General features: G+C 50.4%; 1 protein-coding gene across 1 annotated transcript in view; it reads left to right on the forward strand.

Moving 5' to 3' along the window:
* The window catches only part of LOC140192286 (protein-serine O-palmitoleoyltransferase porcupine-like), a 34,926-nt gene extending 16,825 nt beyond the window's left edge, over positions 1 to 18,101 (forward strand). Inside the window, exons 7-13 of the mRNA XM_072249948.1 lie at positions 87 to 212; positions 778 to 878; positions 8,904 to 8,980; positions 10,546 to 10,609; positions 13,288 to 13,373; positions 14,116 to 14,226; positions 17,137 to 18,101. Of these exons, the coding sequence (XP_072106049.1) occupies positions 87 to 212; positions 778 to 878; positions 8,904 to 8,980; positions 10,546 to 10,609; positions 13,288 to 13,373; positions 14,116 to 14,226; positions 17,137 to 17,238 (667 nt within the window). The 3' untranslated portion in view covers positions 17,239 to 18,101. The remainder of the gene's footprint in view (positions 1 to 86; positions 213 to 777; positions 879 to 8,903; positions 8,981 to 10,545; positions 10,610 to 13,287; positions 13,374 to 14,115; positions 14,227 to 17,136) is intronic.
* Positions 18,102 to 18,107: the final 6 nt, after the last annotated feature.

Below are 18,107 nucleotides of genomic sequence, written 5' to 3' on the forward strand. Positions count from 1 at the left end.
CTCCCCTCCCCCTTGCTCCCTTTTCCCCTCACCCCCCTTCCTCCCCCCCCATACCACCCCCTCCCTCGGTGTGCCCCTCCCCACAGGTGGCTGAGAGCCTACGAGAGTGCTGTCTCTTTCCACTTCAGCCACTACTTTGTGAGCTTCCTGTCGGAGAGTACAAGCACCCTGGCGGGGGCCGGCTTCACCACCCACAAGGAGCATCTCCAGTGGTAGGTGTCGTCAGAACATTAAACTCTCCCACACAACGACACGGGCGTCCGGAACGGGGGACTGATTTGAGTCGGCTTTAAACAAGGTGTTGCGTGATAGCATATTTATACATTAACCCTTAATGAATTGTTTCAACAAACATGAATGCTTAATCAAGCAATATTATATACAAGATACGTGCGAATATCACTGAAATATTAAATACACAACAGTAAGGGTGTTGGGAGGGGGAGGAGTGGAGCCAGGGCAGGGGGAGTGGTGGCAGAGTGGCATTTGGGGAGAGTGGTGGCAGAGTGGGCCGTTGGGGAGAGTGGTGGTAGAGTGGGCATTTTGGGGGAAGTGGCAGAGTGGGCATTTTGGGGGAGTGGTGGCAGAGTGGGCATTTTGGGGGAAGTGGCAGAGTAGGCATTTGGGGGGAGTGGTGGCAGAGTGGGCATTTGGGGGGAGTGGTGGCAGAGTGGGCATTTGGGGAGGAGGAGCAGGGGCAGACCGGGGATTGGAGAAGAGGTGGGTGTGGCACGGGTGTGGAATCCACTGTAGACTATTCTGTCTCTCCCTCCTCAGGGACCTGGTGGTGTCGCGGCCCTGGAACATCGAATTGCCTCGCTCCATGGTGGAGGTTGTGACGAGCTGGAATGTACCCATGTCCCGCTGGCTAAACACCTGTAGGTACCAAGTAATACCCCTTACCAACCCCTGCCCCCATCCACAAACACCGAATCCCTTCCCTCCAACAGCCGTGCAATCCCCTCCGTCTGTCCTTCCGTACCACATGAAGCACAGAGTGTGAAACTGGCAGCTGGGTCCTCTGCCTCATCACTCTAACGCATGGTTTTGTAGCACCCTGGGTCAGACTCACACCGGGAGCACCGTGCACAGTTCCCGTCTCTGTATCCCTGGGTCAGACCCACACCGGGAGCACTGTGCACAGTTCCCGTCTCCCTATCCCTGGGTCAGACTCACACCGGGAGCACCGTGCACAGTTCCCGTCTCTGTATCCCTGGGTCAAACCCACAACGGGAGCACTGTGCACAGTTCCCGTCTCCCTATCCCTGGGTCAGACCCACACCGGGAGCACTGTGCCCAGTTCCCGTCTCCCTATCCCTGGGTCAGACCCACACCGGGAGCACTGTGCACAGATCCCATCTCTGTATCCCTGGGTCAGACCCACACCGGGAGCACTGTGCACAGTTCCCGTCTCCCTATCCCTGGGTCAGACCCACACCGGGAGCACCGTGCACAGTTCCCGTCTCCCTATCCCTGGGTCAGACCCACACTGGGAGCACCGTGCACAGATCCCATCTCCGTATCCCTGGGTCAGACCCACACCGGGAGCACTGTGCACAGTTCCGGTCTCCCTGTCCCTGGGTCAGACCCACACCGGGAGCACTATGCACAGATCCCATCTCCGTATCCCTGGGTCAGACCCACACCGGGAGCACTGTGCACAGATCCCGCCCCCATGCTCCTCCCCACTTTTCTTTCTTCCAGGGCCTTCTGTCTCCTATTAGATACTCCCCCGCTCAAGCCCTGTATCTCTATCACCAATCAACTTCCCGGCTCTTTACTTCACCCCTCCTCCTCCCCTTCCCGGTTTCACCTATCACCTTGTGTCCCTCTCCTCCCCCCACCTTTTAAACCTACTCTTCATCGTCTTTTCTCCTGTCCTGCCCGAAACATTGACTGTGCTCTTTGCCATAGATGCTGTCTGGCCTGTTAAATTCCTCCAGCATTTTGTGTGTGTTGCTCGGATTTCTAGCATCTGCATGTTTTCCCTTCTTTGCATTCCATCGTGGCTGATTTATTATCCCTCTCAACCCCATTCTCCAGACCTCTCCCCATAACTTTTGAGGCCCTGACTAATCAAGAACCTATCAACCTCAGTTTTAAATACCCAATGACTTGGCCTGCATAGCTGCCTGTGGCAATGAATTCCACAGATTCACCACCCTCGGGCAAAAGAAAGTCCTCCTCATTGTTGTAGCGTGGATGAGATCACCGGAGAGACAGAGTCACTGGTAGATACAAAGCAGCTTCTTTATTCGACACAACAAAGTACAGCGGGCATCTTACAGACGGAGACGCTTTCCGCAGAAAGGTGTGCCAGCTGAGTGTGAGCTCGGTATTTATGTGCTAAACACAAAGGCAATCGCTACTTAAAAAGTTACAGACAATGCTTCCTTTTGAAGCTACATACAAAATATCACACCATCCTTTCCTTCTGACGCCAACATGTCTGGGTTGGTATCCACAGCCTTTAGGATTTACTTGGCATTTTACGTGCTAACGTAGAAGACAATTAATACTTATAATGTATAGATAATACTGTCTTTGAAACTACAGCATTAGGTCAAACTACGGCGCCAGAAGCATCTGGTATTCACACCTTTTAGGAAGCCCATTGTGGTGGACTCAATCCACAGTCCTTTGTCAAACAGTTAAAATGGAAGTCTGCAGGCCAAAGTCATTTAAGTCTAAACAAATCATCTACCCAAAAAAAACTCACTCTAACATTCATAACTGTTCTAAAGCAGTGGTCCCCAACCACCGGGCCGCAAAGCGTGTGCTACCGGGCCGCGAGGAAACAATATGATTTGGCGATATGAAACGATATGAATCAGCTGCACCTTTCCTCATTCCCTGTCACGCACTGTTGAACTTGAAATAACCTACCAAATCATACCAAATAACACATAAAACCTAATATAACACTCACATATAGTAAAAGCAGGAATGATATGATAAATACACAGCCTATATAACGTAGAAATAATGTATGTACAGTGTAGTTTCACTTAACAGAATCGGGAAGATTAAGCCAAAACCGATTTGTAGAAAAACAAATCGGCACGTACACACATGCACACGTCACACAGGTGCCCGCGCAAGGCTTTATGGTCATGGTAGTCTTTCTCGGGGTAAACACAAGTGTCCCGTATTTGACTGCTACTTTTGTCCCTTATTTGGGAGTGAGAAAGTTGGCAACCCTACTTGAGCACCTGCAAGAATATTGTCAATATGAAACCGGTCCGTGGTGCGGAAAAGGTTGGGCACCCCTGTTCTAAAGGGACATCTTTACATTATGTGGCTGTGCCCTCTGGTCCTATAGGAAACATCCTCACCAGATCCACTCTATCTCGGCCTTTCACCATTCGGTAGGTTTCAGTGAGATCCAGTTTTCTAATCTCCAGCGAGTACAGGTCTAGAGCCATCAAACACTCATATGTTAACCCTTTCATTCCTGGGACTGGACCCTCTCCAATGCTGCATACCTTTTCCTAGGAAAGGCGTCCAAAACTGCTCACCGAACTCACACATGTGGTCTGACCAATGCCTTATAAAGCCTCAGCATTACATCCATGCCTTTATATTTTAGTCCTCTGGAAATGAGTGCATTTGCCTTCCTCACCACCGACTCAACCTGAAAATTATCCTTTAGGGAATCCTGCAGGAGGATTCCCAAGTCCCTTTGCACATCTGAATTTTGAATTTCCTCCCCATTTAGAAAATAGTCAATCCCTTCATTACTCCTACCAAAGTGCATCACTGCGTACTTTCCTACACTATATTCCATTCGCCACTTCTTTGCTCATTCTTGTAATCTGTCTCAGTCCCTCAGCAGACTCCCAGCTTTCTCAACACTACCTGTCCCTCCACCTATCTTCATATCATCTGCAAACTTGGCCACAAAGGCATTAATTCTGTATTCCAAGTCGTTGGCATACTGCGTAAAAAGAATTGGTCCCAACATCGACCCCTGCGAAACACCACTACTCACCGGCAGCCAACCAGAAAAGGCCTCCTTTATTCCCACTCTTTGCCTCCTGCCAATCAGCCAATCTTGTATGTACCTACCACGGGCTCTTATCTAAGCAGCTTTGTGTGGCACTTTGTCAAACGCCTTCTGAAAGACATGTAATGACTCTCCTTTGTCTATCTTGCTTGTTATTTCCTCAAAGGATTCCAACAGATTTGTCAGGCAAGACTTCTCCTTGAGAAAACCATACTGATTTTGGTCTATTTTATCATGTGCCTCCAAGTACCCTGAAACCTCATCCTTAATAATTGGCTCCAACATCTTCCCAACCACTGAGATCAGACTAACAGGTCTATAATTTTCTTTCTTCTGCCTCCCTCCCTTGAAGAGTGGAGTGACGTTTGCAATTTTTTGGTCCTCCAGAATCATTCCAGAATCTGGTGATTCTTGAAAGATACCTCCACATCTTTTCAGCCACCTCTTTCAGAACCCTGGGGTGTAGTCCATCTGGTCCAGGTGACTTATCTACTACTTTCAGACTTCCCAAGCACCTTCTCTTTACTTCTGCTCCGTAACATACTCAAATTTCTGATATACTGCTAGCGTCTTCCACAGTGAAGACTGATGCAAAATACTTACGCAGTTTGTCTGCCATTTCTTTGTCCCCCATTATTACCTCTTCAGCGTCATTTTCCAGTGGTCTGATATCTACTCTTGCCTCTTTTTATCCTCTTTTATATTATGGGCTCACTTCCCAAACCTCTAACTTCCCACTGATTTTTGCTATATTATGTGCCCTCTCCTTTGTTTCTGTGCTGTCTTTGACTTCTCTTATCAGCCACAGTTGCCTTTAGAACACTAATTTATCTTTGAGACGTATCTGTCCTGCGCTTTCTAATTTGTCCCCAGAACCTCCAGCCATTGCTGTTCTGCCATCATCCCTGCTAGTGTCCCCTTTCAATCAACTTATTTATTTATTTTATTTATTTAGTGCAGAGTAGGCTCTTCCTGCCCTTAGAGCTACACCTCCCACCAATTCTCCCACTTAACGGTAGCTTAATCACAGGACAATTTACAATGACCAATTAACCTACCAGCTGGTACGTCTTTGGGCTGTGGGAGAAAACCAGAGCACCCAGAGGGAACCCACGCAGTCACGGAGAACATACAAACTCCTTACAGGCATTGAACTGGGGTCCCCTGTACTGTAAAGCGTTGTGCTAACCACTACACTACTGTGCTGCACACTTTGTCCAGCTCCTCTCTCAACACCTCTGTAATTCCATTTACTCCACTGTAATACTGATACATCTGACTTTAGCTTCTCCTTCTCAAACTGCACGGTGAATTACAGCCGAGTGCTGACTCTGTGGAATGCTGTACCGCAGACTGTGGTGCAGGCCAAAGTCCGTGGGTATATTTAAAGCAGAAGTTGATAAATTCCTGATTGGTCGGGGCATCAAAGGATATGGTGAGAGGGCAGGTGTATGGGGTTGAATGGGATCCGGGATCAGGCATGATGGAATGGCAGAGCAGACTCGATGGGCTGAATGGCCTAATTCTGCTCCTTTATCTTGTGGTCTTATGATCACATATTTTCTCATATTATGATATCTGTAATCACGGTGTAGTCTACGACAGGAATACAGTACAATGACAGCAATTGCAGACAATACTCCTGGTGTGGGTCTGACCCAGGGATACGGAGACGGGAACTGTGCACAGTTCTCCCGGTGTGGGTCTGACCCAGGGATACAGAGACAGGAACTGTGCACAGTGCTCCTGGTGTAGATCTGAACCAGGGATACAGAGATGGGAACTGTGCGCAGTGCTCCCGGTGTGGGTCTGACCCAGGAATACAGAGACAGGAACTGTGCATGGTGCTCCTGGTGTGAGTCTGATTCAGGGATACAGAGATAGGAACTGTGCACAGTTCTCCCAGTGTGGGTCTGACCCAGGGGAATACAGAGATGGAAACTCTGCATGGTGCTCCTGGTGTAGGCCTGACCCTGGGGAATATGGAGATGAGAACTGTGTATGGTGCTCCCAGTGTAGGTCTGACTTCAGCGGATATGGAGTCAGGAACTGTGTACGGTGCACCAGGTGTTGGTCTGACCCCGGGGAGTATGGAGATGGGAACTGTGTATGGTGCTTCTGGTGTGGGGCTGACCCAGGGGATATGGAGACACAAACTATGCATTGTGCTCCCAGTGTGGGGTTGACCCAGGGGATAGGGAGTCAGGAGTTGTGTATGGTGCTTCCGGTGTGGGGCTGACCCAGCGGATAGGGGGTCAGGAACTGTACGTGGTACTCCTGGTATGGGTCTGACCCAGGGGATAGGGAGTCAGAAACTATGCATTGTGCTCCCGGTGTGGATCTAACCCTGGGAGAGATGGGATCTGTGCACAGTGTGGCTCTGATCCCGGGGGACGTGGAGACAGGAACATTTATAACAGGTATCTTGTCCTGTCACTGGTGCAGATATTTTACCGTCTGAACTCTGCAAACTCCTGAGCCCCAGGAGCTCTGACTCCGTTCACCCATCCCAACCAGATCCTGCGCTGGCTCTTTGTGTCGGCCGACGGTTGGTCGAGACGTCGTTTATTGTGGGTGATGAAATTCCTTGCTCGCAGGAATCTCATAATTAAACAGTGTTCACGGTAATAAATGGTGTGACGCGAGCCAAACAGCCACATGGGGCAAAGACTGTCGTGCACTGCAGGAAGAAGCTCCTTTGACCCCCCTCATTAACGGGGCACTTTCTCTCACAGAGCTGCTGCTTGTTGGGTTGTTTTTATTTGTTTTTTACACCATTCTCTGTAAGCCCTAGGCAGGGGTTCTCCATTTTTTTTATGCCATGGACCCAATACCATTAAGAAAAGGGTCGTTGGATTCCAGGTTGGGAACCTCTGCTGTAGCGACTTCTGTGGTCTCTCGAGAAGTGCGGAATAACTGGGAGAGGGAGAGTTAAAGGTCCGTGAATGCGGCGTCATCACCGGGAAGGTGATGTGAACATACGCTCAGTGGGCACTGGATTAGGGGCACTGCTCATTAATGCAAATACCTCATCAGCCAATCACGTGCCAGCAGCTCAGTGCATAAAAACATGCCGACATGGTCAAGAGGTTCAGTTGTTGTTCAGACCAAACGCCAGAATGGGGGAAGAAATGTGACTGACTGCAGAATGACTGTTGGTGCCAGATGGGGTGGTTTGAGTATCTCAGCAACTGCTGATCTGGGATTTTTGCACACAACAGTCTCTAGAGTTTACAGAGAATGGTGCGATGAAGAAACAAAAAATATCCAGTGAGCAGCAGTTCTGTGGGCGAAAACTGACAGGAAGGTGACAGTAACTCAAATAACCACACGTTACAACCGTGGTGTGCAGAAGAGCATCTCTGAATGCACAGCACGTCGAACCTTGAAGTGGATGGGCTCCAGCAGCAATACCCATGAGCCTACACTCAGTGGTCACTTGATTAGAAACAGGAAGCACCCAATAAAGTGGCCAGGCAGTGTAGATCACATTCCCTCTTCTGAGGTCATTGCAAAGCCTCCCCGGCCTTCCAGAACTCTACACAAGTGCAGCCTCAGCAAAGTTCCATGCAGGTGCGACCTGACTTCCTGATGCTTGTACTCAGTGCCCTGACCGTTGGAAGGCAAGCAGGCCCAGCAGCCTTCTTTACTACCCTTTGTGTCACCACTGTCAACGAGCTGTGGACTCGCGTCCCAAAGATCCCCCTGAAAGACGTGATTGATTCAGAGTGATAACTTGGGAGTTGTTCTTAAGTCTGGGTTTCGAGCTCCTGTGGATTCTCCCAGTCGCTAGAGGATGGCAGATTATCGGGATCTTAAACACAAAAGATTGTGCAGACGCTGGAAATCCAGAGAACATAGAACATAGAATAGTACAGCACAGTACAGGCCCTTCGGCCCACATTGTTGTGCCAACCCTCAAACCCTACCTCCCATATAACCCCCTCCCACCTTAAATTCCTCCATATACCTGTCTAGTAGTCTCTTAAACTTCACTAGTGTATCTGCCTCCACCACTGACTCAGGCAGTGCATTCCACGCACCAACCACTCTCTGAGGAAAAAACCTTCCTCTACTATCCCCCTTGAACTTCCCACCCCTTACCTTAAAGCCATGTCCTCTTGTATTGAGCAGTGGTGCCCTGGGGAAGAGGCGCTGGCTATCCACTCTATCTATTCCACTTAATATCTTGTATACCTCTATCATGTCTCCTCTCATCCTCCTTCTCACCAACGAGTAAAGCCCTAGCTCCCTTAATCTCTGATCATAATGCATACTCTCTAAACCAGGCAGCATCCTGGTAAATCTCCTCTGTACCCTTTCCAATGCTTCCACTTCCTTCCTATAGTGAGGTGACCAGAACTGGACACAGTACTCCAAGTGTGGGCTAACCAGAGTTTTATGGAGCTGCATCATTACCTCGCAACTCTTAAACTCTATCCCTCGACTTATGAAAGCTAACACCCCATAAGCTTTCTTAACTACCCTATCCACCTGTGAGGCAACTTTCAGGGATCTGTGGACATGTACCCTGAGATCCCTCTGCTCCTCCACACTACCAAGTATCCTGCCATTTACTTTGTACTCTGCCTTGGAGTTTGTCCTTCCAAAGTGTACCACCTCACACTTCTCCGGGTTGAACTCCATCTGCCACTTCTCAGCCCACTTCTGCAACCTAGCAATGTAAGTGCACACAAAATGCTGGAGGAACTTGGAGGACAGGCAGAAAAGGAATAAAGAGTTGACGTTTTGGGGCTGAGATTTATGGGAGTCTTGTTGTATTGTGAAGGATATTGAATGTAACTGTCCAGGGATAATCTTCCCTGAGACAGTGATGGATGGGTTGTCTCCTGCGGGGGTTAATCTTCTGTAATGCTTCCTCCTCCTCTCTCTCCAGATGTGTTTCAGAGTGCGCTGACTCTGGGAAGGTTCCCTGCCATCTTGGTCACCTACAGTGCCAGTGCGCTGCTGCACGTGAGTACAACTACCTCACATCCTGAGGGGGAGGGCACAGGCTCTCCAGGGTTTGTGGTTTCCAATTGCAGTTTACCACCAGTGCCAGCTATCAGTTTACGGAATCTACTTAAATAAGATCAAATGGTCTTTGGAGTCTATTTATAGATTGCACTACAGCAAACAGTCCACAGAGTCTACTTAACATGCAAAGGCAACCACCTCAAGCAGTCTGCCAAGTATTTTTACACTGAACTACATCAAACACTCCACAGAATCTACTTTCACAGCAGTCTACGTTTACACTGCACTACATCAAACACTCCACAGAATCTACTTTAACAGCAGTCTACCGTGTCTGTTTATGCAATGTTCTGCAGTAACCAGTCGATAGAATCCAATTAATAAGCTACAGCCAGTAGCTCCCCTCCCAGTCTGCACAGGCTTAATTATACACAGCTCTATAGCAAAGTCCACCGAATCTACAAAAGCAACATCAAACAGCCTACGGAGTTTATTTACTCAGTGCAATGCTTAACCTACTCATGGAGAATCTATTTTCACAATGGGAACAGCAGCCAACTAACGCAATTTATATAAATAGTGCAGCACATCGGTCTACAGAATCCATTTGTATAGTGCAGCACAGCAAACAGTCTGTAGAATCTACTTGACACGCTAAAGCAAACAGTCCGCAGAATCTACGTGACACGCTAAAGCAAACAGTCTGCAGAATCTACTTGACACGCTAAAGCAAACAGTCCGCAGAATCTACTTGACACGCTAAAGCAAACAGTCTGCAGAATCTACTTGACACACTACAGCAAACAGTCCGCAGAATCTACTTGACACGCTAAAGCAAACAGTCCGCAGAATCTACTTAAAACAAACACACTGTGCGGTGTTTGTGAACAAAACTGCAGCAGCAACTGCTGATAATGGATTATTTGGTTGGAGGGAAATTTCACTCGACAAGTTGTACTTACTGCCCATTATGCTACTGGTGTCTAGGGCAACAATGAAGATTCTCTGTCTTTGGGATTTCAAGGCTTCCTTCATTGTGTCAGTAGCTTCCTCTCAGTTTTCACTACTGTCAGTCACAAAAGTCCCGGGTGGAGACTGGAATGCTGTCACACACAGATGTAGGATTCTTCACTGCTGTTTCCATAACTGTTTTGTTTTGCCAGTCAGGATTGTCAGCCCTGAGCTGAACTGAACCCCCCCCCGCCCCCCCAACTTAGAGGATCGGTGGACCTCTCTTTGTCTACCCTTTGACCTGTTAGGCATGGGTGACCCTACCAACAGCAGAAGCATAAAGCCCTGACTCCAGCCAACAACGCTCTCCGGGTCATTGAGGCACACAAGCCTCCAAACCCAAAGACAAGGTTGTGGGCATCTTGGAGAGCTCTACAAGTTGTGTGCGCAGTTAAATTGGGCCGAGAACTGATGGTCTGATGAGCCACATTTAAAAGCTCCTTTTATCCTAATGTGGGAGGCAGGTGTAGTCTGCAAGCCACTTTGTTGGCCATTAGGTGGAATGTTTTGCCTTGTTGAGTTGTACTACTGATTTCCGCATCTCGTTCCAGGGCCTCAGTTTTCACCTTGGAGCCGTCCTCCTCTCGCTGGGATTTATCACCTATGTTGAACACGGTAAGTTCCCTGATTTTCCTGTCACTCCACCATAAGATCCTGGGCTCTGGAATTCCCCCTCTGAGCCCCACCACCCATCCTGTTGACCCTGTCATGAACCGGTCTAGGTTAGATGATTGACTATCAAATCTTAGTTAATTCAGAGCTTGTACTTATTAACTGATTGATCGATACAATGCGGAACTGGCCCTTCCAGCCCTTCGGGCAACACTCCGATTTAACCCTTCCCTAATCACGGGACAGGCCCTTCCAGCCCTTTGGGCAACACTCCGATTTAACCCTTCCCTAATCACGGGACAATTTACAGTGACAAATTAACAAACCAACTGGGACTGTGGGAGGAAATCAGAGCACCCGGAGGAAACCCACATGGTCACGGGGAGAAAGTACAAGCTCCTTACAGGCAGGGGTGGGAATTGAACCTGGATCGCTGCTACTGTAAAGTGTTGTTGTAACCACTACACTACTGTGCCATCCCAATTTATCATTTCTACACTATTGTATATAGACTCCTGGCCAAAACTTATTAAACTAGGGAAGTTTTTGACAAACTTCTGTAATTGTGCAGCAGAGAGTATCCCGATTGGTGTGGTCTAGAAACATCAATGCCCAAGAACGGAAAGAGCCTACAAAAAAGTGATGGACGCAGCCCAGTCCGGCACAGGGAAAGCCCTCTCCACAAGTGAGCACACCTATAAGGAGCACTGCCACAAGAAAGCAACATTCATCACCAAGAATCCCCACTATGTTGTTTTTATTCGCTGCTGCCTTTGTGAAGAAGGTACAGGAGCCTCAGGTCCCACACCTCCACGTTCAGGAACAGTTCTTATCCTTGAACCAGCAGGGATAACTTCACTCACCTCAACACCAAACTGACTCCACAACCTACACACTCACTTTCAACTCATGTTCTCAGTATTTATTTATTTATTCTTACATTTGTACAGTTTGCCTTCTTCACATTAGTTGTTTGTCCGTCTTACTGTGTAGTTTTTCATTAATTCTATTGTATTTCTTTGTTCTTCTGTGAATGCCTGCAAGAAAATGAATCTCAGTGCACAATGATTTTACTTTGAAGCCCTGTCCCATTTTCCTTCGTTCCAAAGAGAAAAGCCCAAGCTCACTCAAACTATCTGTATTGTCCAAAAGCTTACTAATATGCAAATCTACATTTTTGTTCGAATCACACAACTTGAACTGGAGAGGTGCTGGCCCGTTCCCTTCAGAACCCCACTGGATGCAGAGCTTTAGCCAGGACAAAATACCCTTTCACCACTACCTGTGGGCAGCCCAATTCCGAATCCAGTTTACCATGTACTCCCATTTTCTGGTTCGGGGTGGGATCTTACAGAATGCTTGAGATGGGAAAGTCGGTGATGATGGTGGTGGGAGGTGGGGGATATAGATAGATCAAGAGAGAGGGCAAAAGTATGGTAAATATATCAATCTGTTATTTACGGAAGGAGGTTGATGCTTTGGGAGAGGGCTTACTAGACCGTTATCTGGTACGGGTGAGGATAGGTAGGCTGGGCTTGTATCCCCTGGAGTTTATTAGGGCGATGAGAGGGGACTGGACTGAGAAGTACAAGATCCCGAGAAGAGGATGTGGAGAATTTGTTCCTGGTGGGAGAATCCAGCCTAAAAATCTGGGGCCTCTTTTAAAATGGAGCCAAGCTGAAGCTTTGTTCACAAGCCACCCCCTCCCTCGAGGCCGTGAACACGGAGTCTGTGAGAAAGTTTTAAAAGTAGAAAGAAATCGGCCACAATCTGATTAGTATGGTCGGCTTGAGGGGGCATCAGATTTTCCTGTATTCCTTACAAAACCCCACCCCTCAAGTATCTTTACTACAGAGGTTCCCAACCCAGGTTAATGGTAGGGGCATAAGAACCCTCACCTTACTATATCATGAAGCAATATGGCTCACAACTAGACCCACCCGCCGAGATGCCCACCTATTCTAGTCCCACCTAGCCGTATCCCTCTGAACCTTTCCTGTCCAGATGTCTCTCTTAAATGTTATTGTACTCCGGCAGCTTGTTTGAAGAATTTCTGTGCTGGATCTGTGGAATTCATTGCCACAGGCAGCTGTGGAGGCCAAGTCACTGGGTGTGATGAAAGGGGAGATTGATAGTCAGGGTTTGAAAGTTTACAGGGAAAAGGCAGGAGAATCGGGTTAAGAAGGAAATGGATCAGCCATGAAAAATGGCGGAGCAGAGTCATTGGGCTGAATATCCTAATTCTGCTCCGATGTCTTATGATTCAGGGATGTGTGTAGGGCCAGGGAGTTGGCGTGCACCACAGGCCTGTTTCAGGGAAAGGCTGTGGGTCAAGGTTGTTTCGAAGGCTTGAGCTGGTAAGTGCCATGATCAGCCTCTAGAAGCACTTCAGGGTAGTGTTTGTCGGAGCCTCTGTGGTACTACGATGGTAGCCCCACAGCGTGTGGGTGAGCTGTGGGAAAGAGATTTTGGGGATGTTGGAAGGGTTAAGCCAATTCTCTCAACCTAAGCTCTTCCAAGTTCACCTTTGGGGTCTAGTCTACACCTCCCAGTCCAATCCTGAGACAAGTTCTTGCTCCACCCGCCCCCCCCCACCGATGCCTGGCTGCTCTCTTCACTGGCTCGAGTCTGGGGAAGGGCCATTGTTCTTGTCAGTCAAAGGCTGCTCTCATTCTCCACAGTCCTGCGGGCCAAGCTAGCGACCATCCTCAGTGCCTGCGTCCTGTCCCGGAGGTGTCCGGCGGCTTGTTCCCACCGCAGTAAGTCGGTGAGTATGCGGGGGTGGGGTGTGGACAATAGGGGGGAGGATGCAGCAGCGAGTGATGGGGAGGTTGTGGTCATTAGGGGCCAGAACAATGTGAGCCCCACGTCCCTCTCCGACATGACCCCCCCGGCGTGGGGGGGTCACGTTGGAGAGGGGCGTGGGGGAGGTCACGTCGGAGAGGGGCGTGGGGGTGGGTCACGTCGGAGAGGGGCGTGGGGGGGTCACGTCGGAGAGGGGCGTGGGGGGGTCACGTCGGAGAGGGGCGTGGGGGGATCACGTCGGAGAGGGGCGTGGGGGGTCACGGAGAGGGGCGTGGGGGGTCACGGAGAGGGGCGTGGGGGGGTCACGTCGGAGAGGGGTGTGGGGGGGGTCACGTCGGAGAGGGGCGTGGGGGTGGGTCACGTCGGAGAGGGGCGTGGGGGGTTCACGTCGGAGAGGGGCGTGGGGGGGTCACGTCGGAGAGGGGCGTCCCCTCCTACTGATGCAGCCACCCTGTTCCCCCCCATGAGTCCCATTACCCATCCTCACCCCGTTACCTCTCCCTTGCCCCCACCCACCCCGTCCCTCTCTCCCTTCTTCCACCCACCCCGTCCCTCTCTCCCTTCTTCCACCATGTCCCATGCTAGAGATTGTGATTTATTTCCCGGGTGTTTTGACATCTGTGTTTGTATCTTCCGCTTCCCCCCCCCCCCATTTCAATTCTCCCTTTTCAACCCCCTCCCTTACTCTCTGCACCTCCCCACAGAATCTCATGGTTTGGACCATCAACCTGCTGTTCGGCTCCCTCAGCATCTTCTACCTCACTTATCTGGGATCTTTCTTCGACATTGACGTTGAGGATGAGGTGGAGGAGGAGGTACGTTGGGCGGGGTGGGGGGGGAGGTCATCACCATTAGACCTAGGAGAGGAATTAGGCCATCCGGCCCATCAAGTCTGCGCCACCATTCCACCATGGCTGATTTATTATCCTGTCAACACCATTCTCCTGCCTTCACCCTGTAACCTTTGACACCCCGACTTAATAATCAACCTCCGCTTTCAGTGGCCTCCACAGCCGTCTGCGGCAATGATTGCCCCAGATTTACCAACCTCTGGATAAAGAACTTCCTCCTCCTAACTGGGGACGTCTTTATATCATGTGGCTGTGCCCTCCGGTCCTAGGCTCCCCCACTACTGGAAACATCCTGTCCACATGGACTCTGGGCCTTTCAATATTCGATCGGTTTCAGTGAGATGCACCCATGTTCTAAACTCCAGCGAGTACAGACCCAGAGCCACCTCATACATTAACACATTGATTTGCAGGGCCATTCTCGTGAACCCTCTCCTAAGCCCTTAACTAAGGTGCCCAAAATTGCTCTCAATAATCAAAGTGCTGTCTGACCAACGCTTTATAAAGCCTCAGCATTGCTTTTATATTATAGTCCACGTGTAGGCACGTGGCCAACTGGTTAAGGCATTCGACTAGCTATCTGAAGGTCGTGAGTTTGAGCCCCAGCTGAGGCAATGTGTTGTGTCCCTGAGCAAGGCACTTAATCACACATTGCTCTGCGACAACACTGGTGCCAAGCTGTATGGGTCCTAATGCCCTTCCCTTGGACAACATTGGTGTTGTGGAGAGGGGAGACTTGCAGCATGGGCAACTCCCGGTCTTCCATGCAACCTTGCCCAGGCCTGCGCCCTGGAGAGTGAAGACTTTCCAGGCGCAGATCCGTGGTCTCGCAAAACTAATGGATGCCTCTGAAATAGAATTTACCTACCATTTACCACTGACTCAGCCTGCCCCTTTTTGTTCAGTCATGTCTGTGCCTTTCCCTGCCCCCAAGTGCCAATCACCCCTTCCGCAGAAGTGATGCCTCCTCACGTCGAATAGTGTGGGAATGCTGGACTGTCCTGCAGCAAGGAGAGGTTGGGGGGGGGGGTGGTTGGCCCCTGGTTCCTGTGCACTCTGTATGTTTTCCCATGCAGTACAGGACCGTATGGGAGTGTGGTGGTTAGCACAATGCTTTACAGTACCGGTGACTCAGGTTCAATTCCAGCCTCTGCCTGTAAGGAGTTTGTACGCTCTGCCTGTGACTGTGTGGGTTTCCTCCAGGTGCTCTGGTTTCCTCCCACAGTCCAAAGACGTACCGTTTGGTAGGTTAATTGATTCTGTGATTAGGTTCGGATTAAATCGGGATAAACAGCCGAGACCCTTTTTTATTGCCTTGGTAAAGCAGCTTGCTTTATCAAAAACCCCACCCACCCCAGACATTTGTTCTTCTTCCCACCCCCTTCCCCAATCAGACAGAAGATATAAAAGCCTCAAAGTACGTGCCACCAGACTGGTACCCTGCTGTTATCTGACTCTAGTATGATAGGATGGACTCTCCACCTCACAGTCTACCTCATTATGGCCTTGCACCTGCATTGCACACTCTCTGTAAGCTGTTACACTTTATCTTGTTTTGTATTTTACTCTTCTCTGTTTCAGTCTATTTAAACATGCCCATACCCTTCTCCAATCACCTTCAAATCATGCTGCCTCATATTCGCCATTTCTGCTCTGGAATGAAGTCTCTGCCCGCTCCCATCTCTGCCTCATCATCTTGTGCATCTCTCTCAGGTCAGCTCTCATCCTCCGTCACTCCAAAGAGAGAAGCCCTAGCTCGCTCAACCTCTCCTCATAAGACACGCCCTCTAACTCAGACAGTGCCCCGGTAAATCTTTGCATCCACCCCGGACGTTTTGTGCTCTCTTCTCTCCCATCAGCCGGAAGATGCTAGAGCCTTAAAGCACCAGGCTCAAGCACAGCTTCGAACCCACTGTTAGCAGACTCTCGTGCGTTAAGATGGACTCCCGACCTTGCATCCGCCTTGTTATGTTTTTGCACCTCGTTGCCTATCTGCATCACACTTGCTCTGTGACTGTCACACTTTATTCTGCACTCTGTCACTGTTCTCCTTTGCTCAGGGTGAAATGCTTAGTTCTGTACGAAGTCTGCAAGGCAAGCTTTTCACTGTACAACCGTACAGGCGACAAGAGTAAACCAAGACGGAATTCCAGTGTCCGTACAGCCCAGAGTGTCGTACCAAACTGAACGGACACATTTCCCTCTGCTAGCACACAGTCCCTCTCCCTCCTCGCACATTCACTAAGTGCGTCTGCTGGCAGGGCTTCCCAATCTACCTTATGCCACAGAGCCTCGGCATGAAGCGAGCGCTCTGCGGACCCCAGGGTTGTTCTCCTTCACCGCCATCCGGGGCAGTGCACCCACACAAGCACAACCTTGCTTCCTCGAACTTACTGGAAAACTCTTGATGGGAAAGCCACAGCCCAGCGGATCGCGGGAAGAGCCCTCCGCACCAGTCAGCCCGTGCAGCCCTTCAGCTCGATCCCTGACACACCGTACGCCTTCTTGGCCGCCTTATCAGCGTGGGGCAACTGTGGGTGTGAACCCCGAGATCCGCCTGGTCCTCCACACTGCCAAGAATCCTGCCGTTAGACCTGTAGTCTGCCTTGAAGTTCGGCCTTCCGAAGTGAATCCCTTCACAAGTGTACTGAGAGAGACCGATCAGCCTGTTACAACGGCGACAGAGCTCAGTTCTGGTGGGGAGGGGATCACCGTCCCTCTGAGGCGTTCAGGAGTCTCGGGTTAACTGTCTGAAGGTGCCCACTGTGGCCGATCAGTGGGGTGGGTGTCAGGGATGGGGAGTGTATGTGCGAGCCTCTGACCTCTGCTTTTGGCTCTCTCCCTCCCCCTTCCCCACCCCTCCCCTTCCTGCAGGGTTACGGGATGTCCTTCACCATCCAGAGGTGGCAGGAGCTGAACTGGAGTGGGCACTGGCTCACATTTGGACTCTGGGTTTTCTACCGCCTCCTGGGCTGAGTTCCCCGACACCCCCCCCCCCACCCGAGATCCCTGACCCACCCTTACCCGGGACCCACAGCCCGGATGCAACCCGCCGCGGGGCCCAGATACCCACGGGTTTCAGGGATCAGGCGTTTTCCCTGTCTGCCGACGTCCTCCTCCTGCTCCCAGCCCAGCCAATCACACAGACAGAATCATGGTTCCTAACTGGGATATACCCCTCACCCCACTCTCCCCCTCCCCTTCTCTTCTCTTCCTCCTCCCTCCACCCTGTCTCTCTCCATTTCCACCCTCTCTATCTCAACCCCCTCCCTCCATCTCCAACCTCCATCTCTGGCCCCCCCCCCCCAACCACCACCACCACAACTCACCCACTCGCGCTCTTTCAAAGCACGAGACTGTGCCCTCTGGTCCTCGACCTCCCTGTGCTGCCCACGTTCACTTTATCCAGCCCTGGCGGCCTCGACTGTACTCTCCAACTTATCCTGCTCCTCCCTTAACTCCCCCCACCCCTCCTGTTCCACCTTCAGAACGATGACTGGCACCTTCCTGGAAGAGAGTTGCAAAGACTCGCCACCTTGCAAACAAATTTAACCGTCTCCCCCCACAACCCCCATCTGCCTGCAGTTCCAGATCCGCACCAGAGATCCAGCAGATGCTGGAAATCCAGAGCAACCTACACAGAATGCTTGAGAAACACATCAGCTCAGGCAGTGTCAACGGAGAGGAGTAACCACTCATTTACGGACAGAGTCCTGATCAAGAGTCTTGGATCAAAATGTTCATTCCTGTCCGTAGGTGCTGCCTGACCTGCTGAGTTCCTCCAGCGCTTTTGTGTGTTACTCTAAATCAGCACACCCCTCCACTAAAAAAGAGAAGCCTCCTCT

This window comes from Mobula birostris, unplaced genomic scaffold (genome assembly GCF_030028105.1).
Source record: "Mobula birostris isolate sMobBir1 unplaced genomic scaffold, sMobBir1.hap1 scaffold_1060, whole genome shotgun sequence".
NCBI lineage: Eukaryota > Metazoa > Chordata > Chondrichthyes > Myliobatiformes > Myliobatidae > Mobula > Mobula birostris.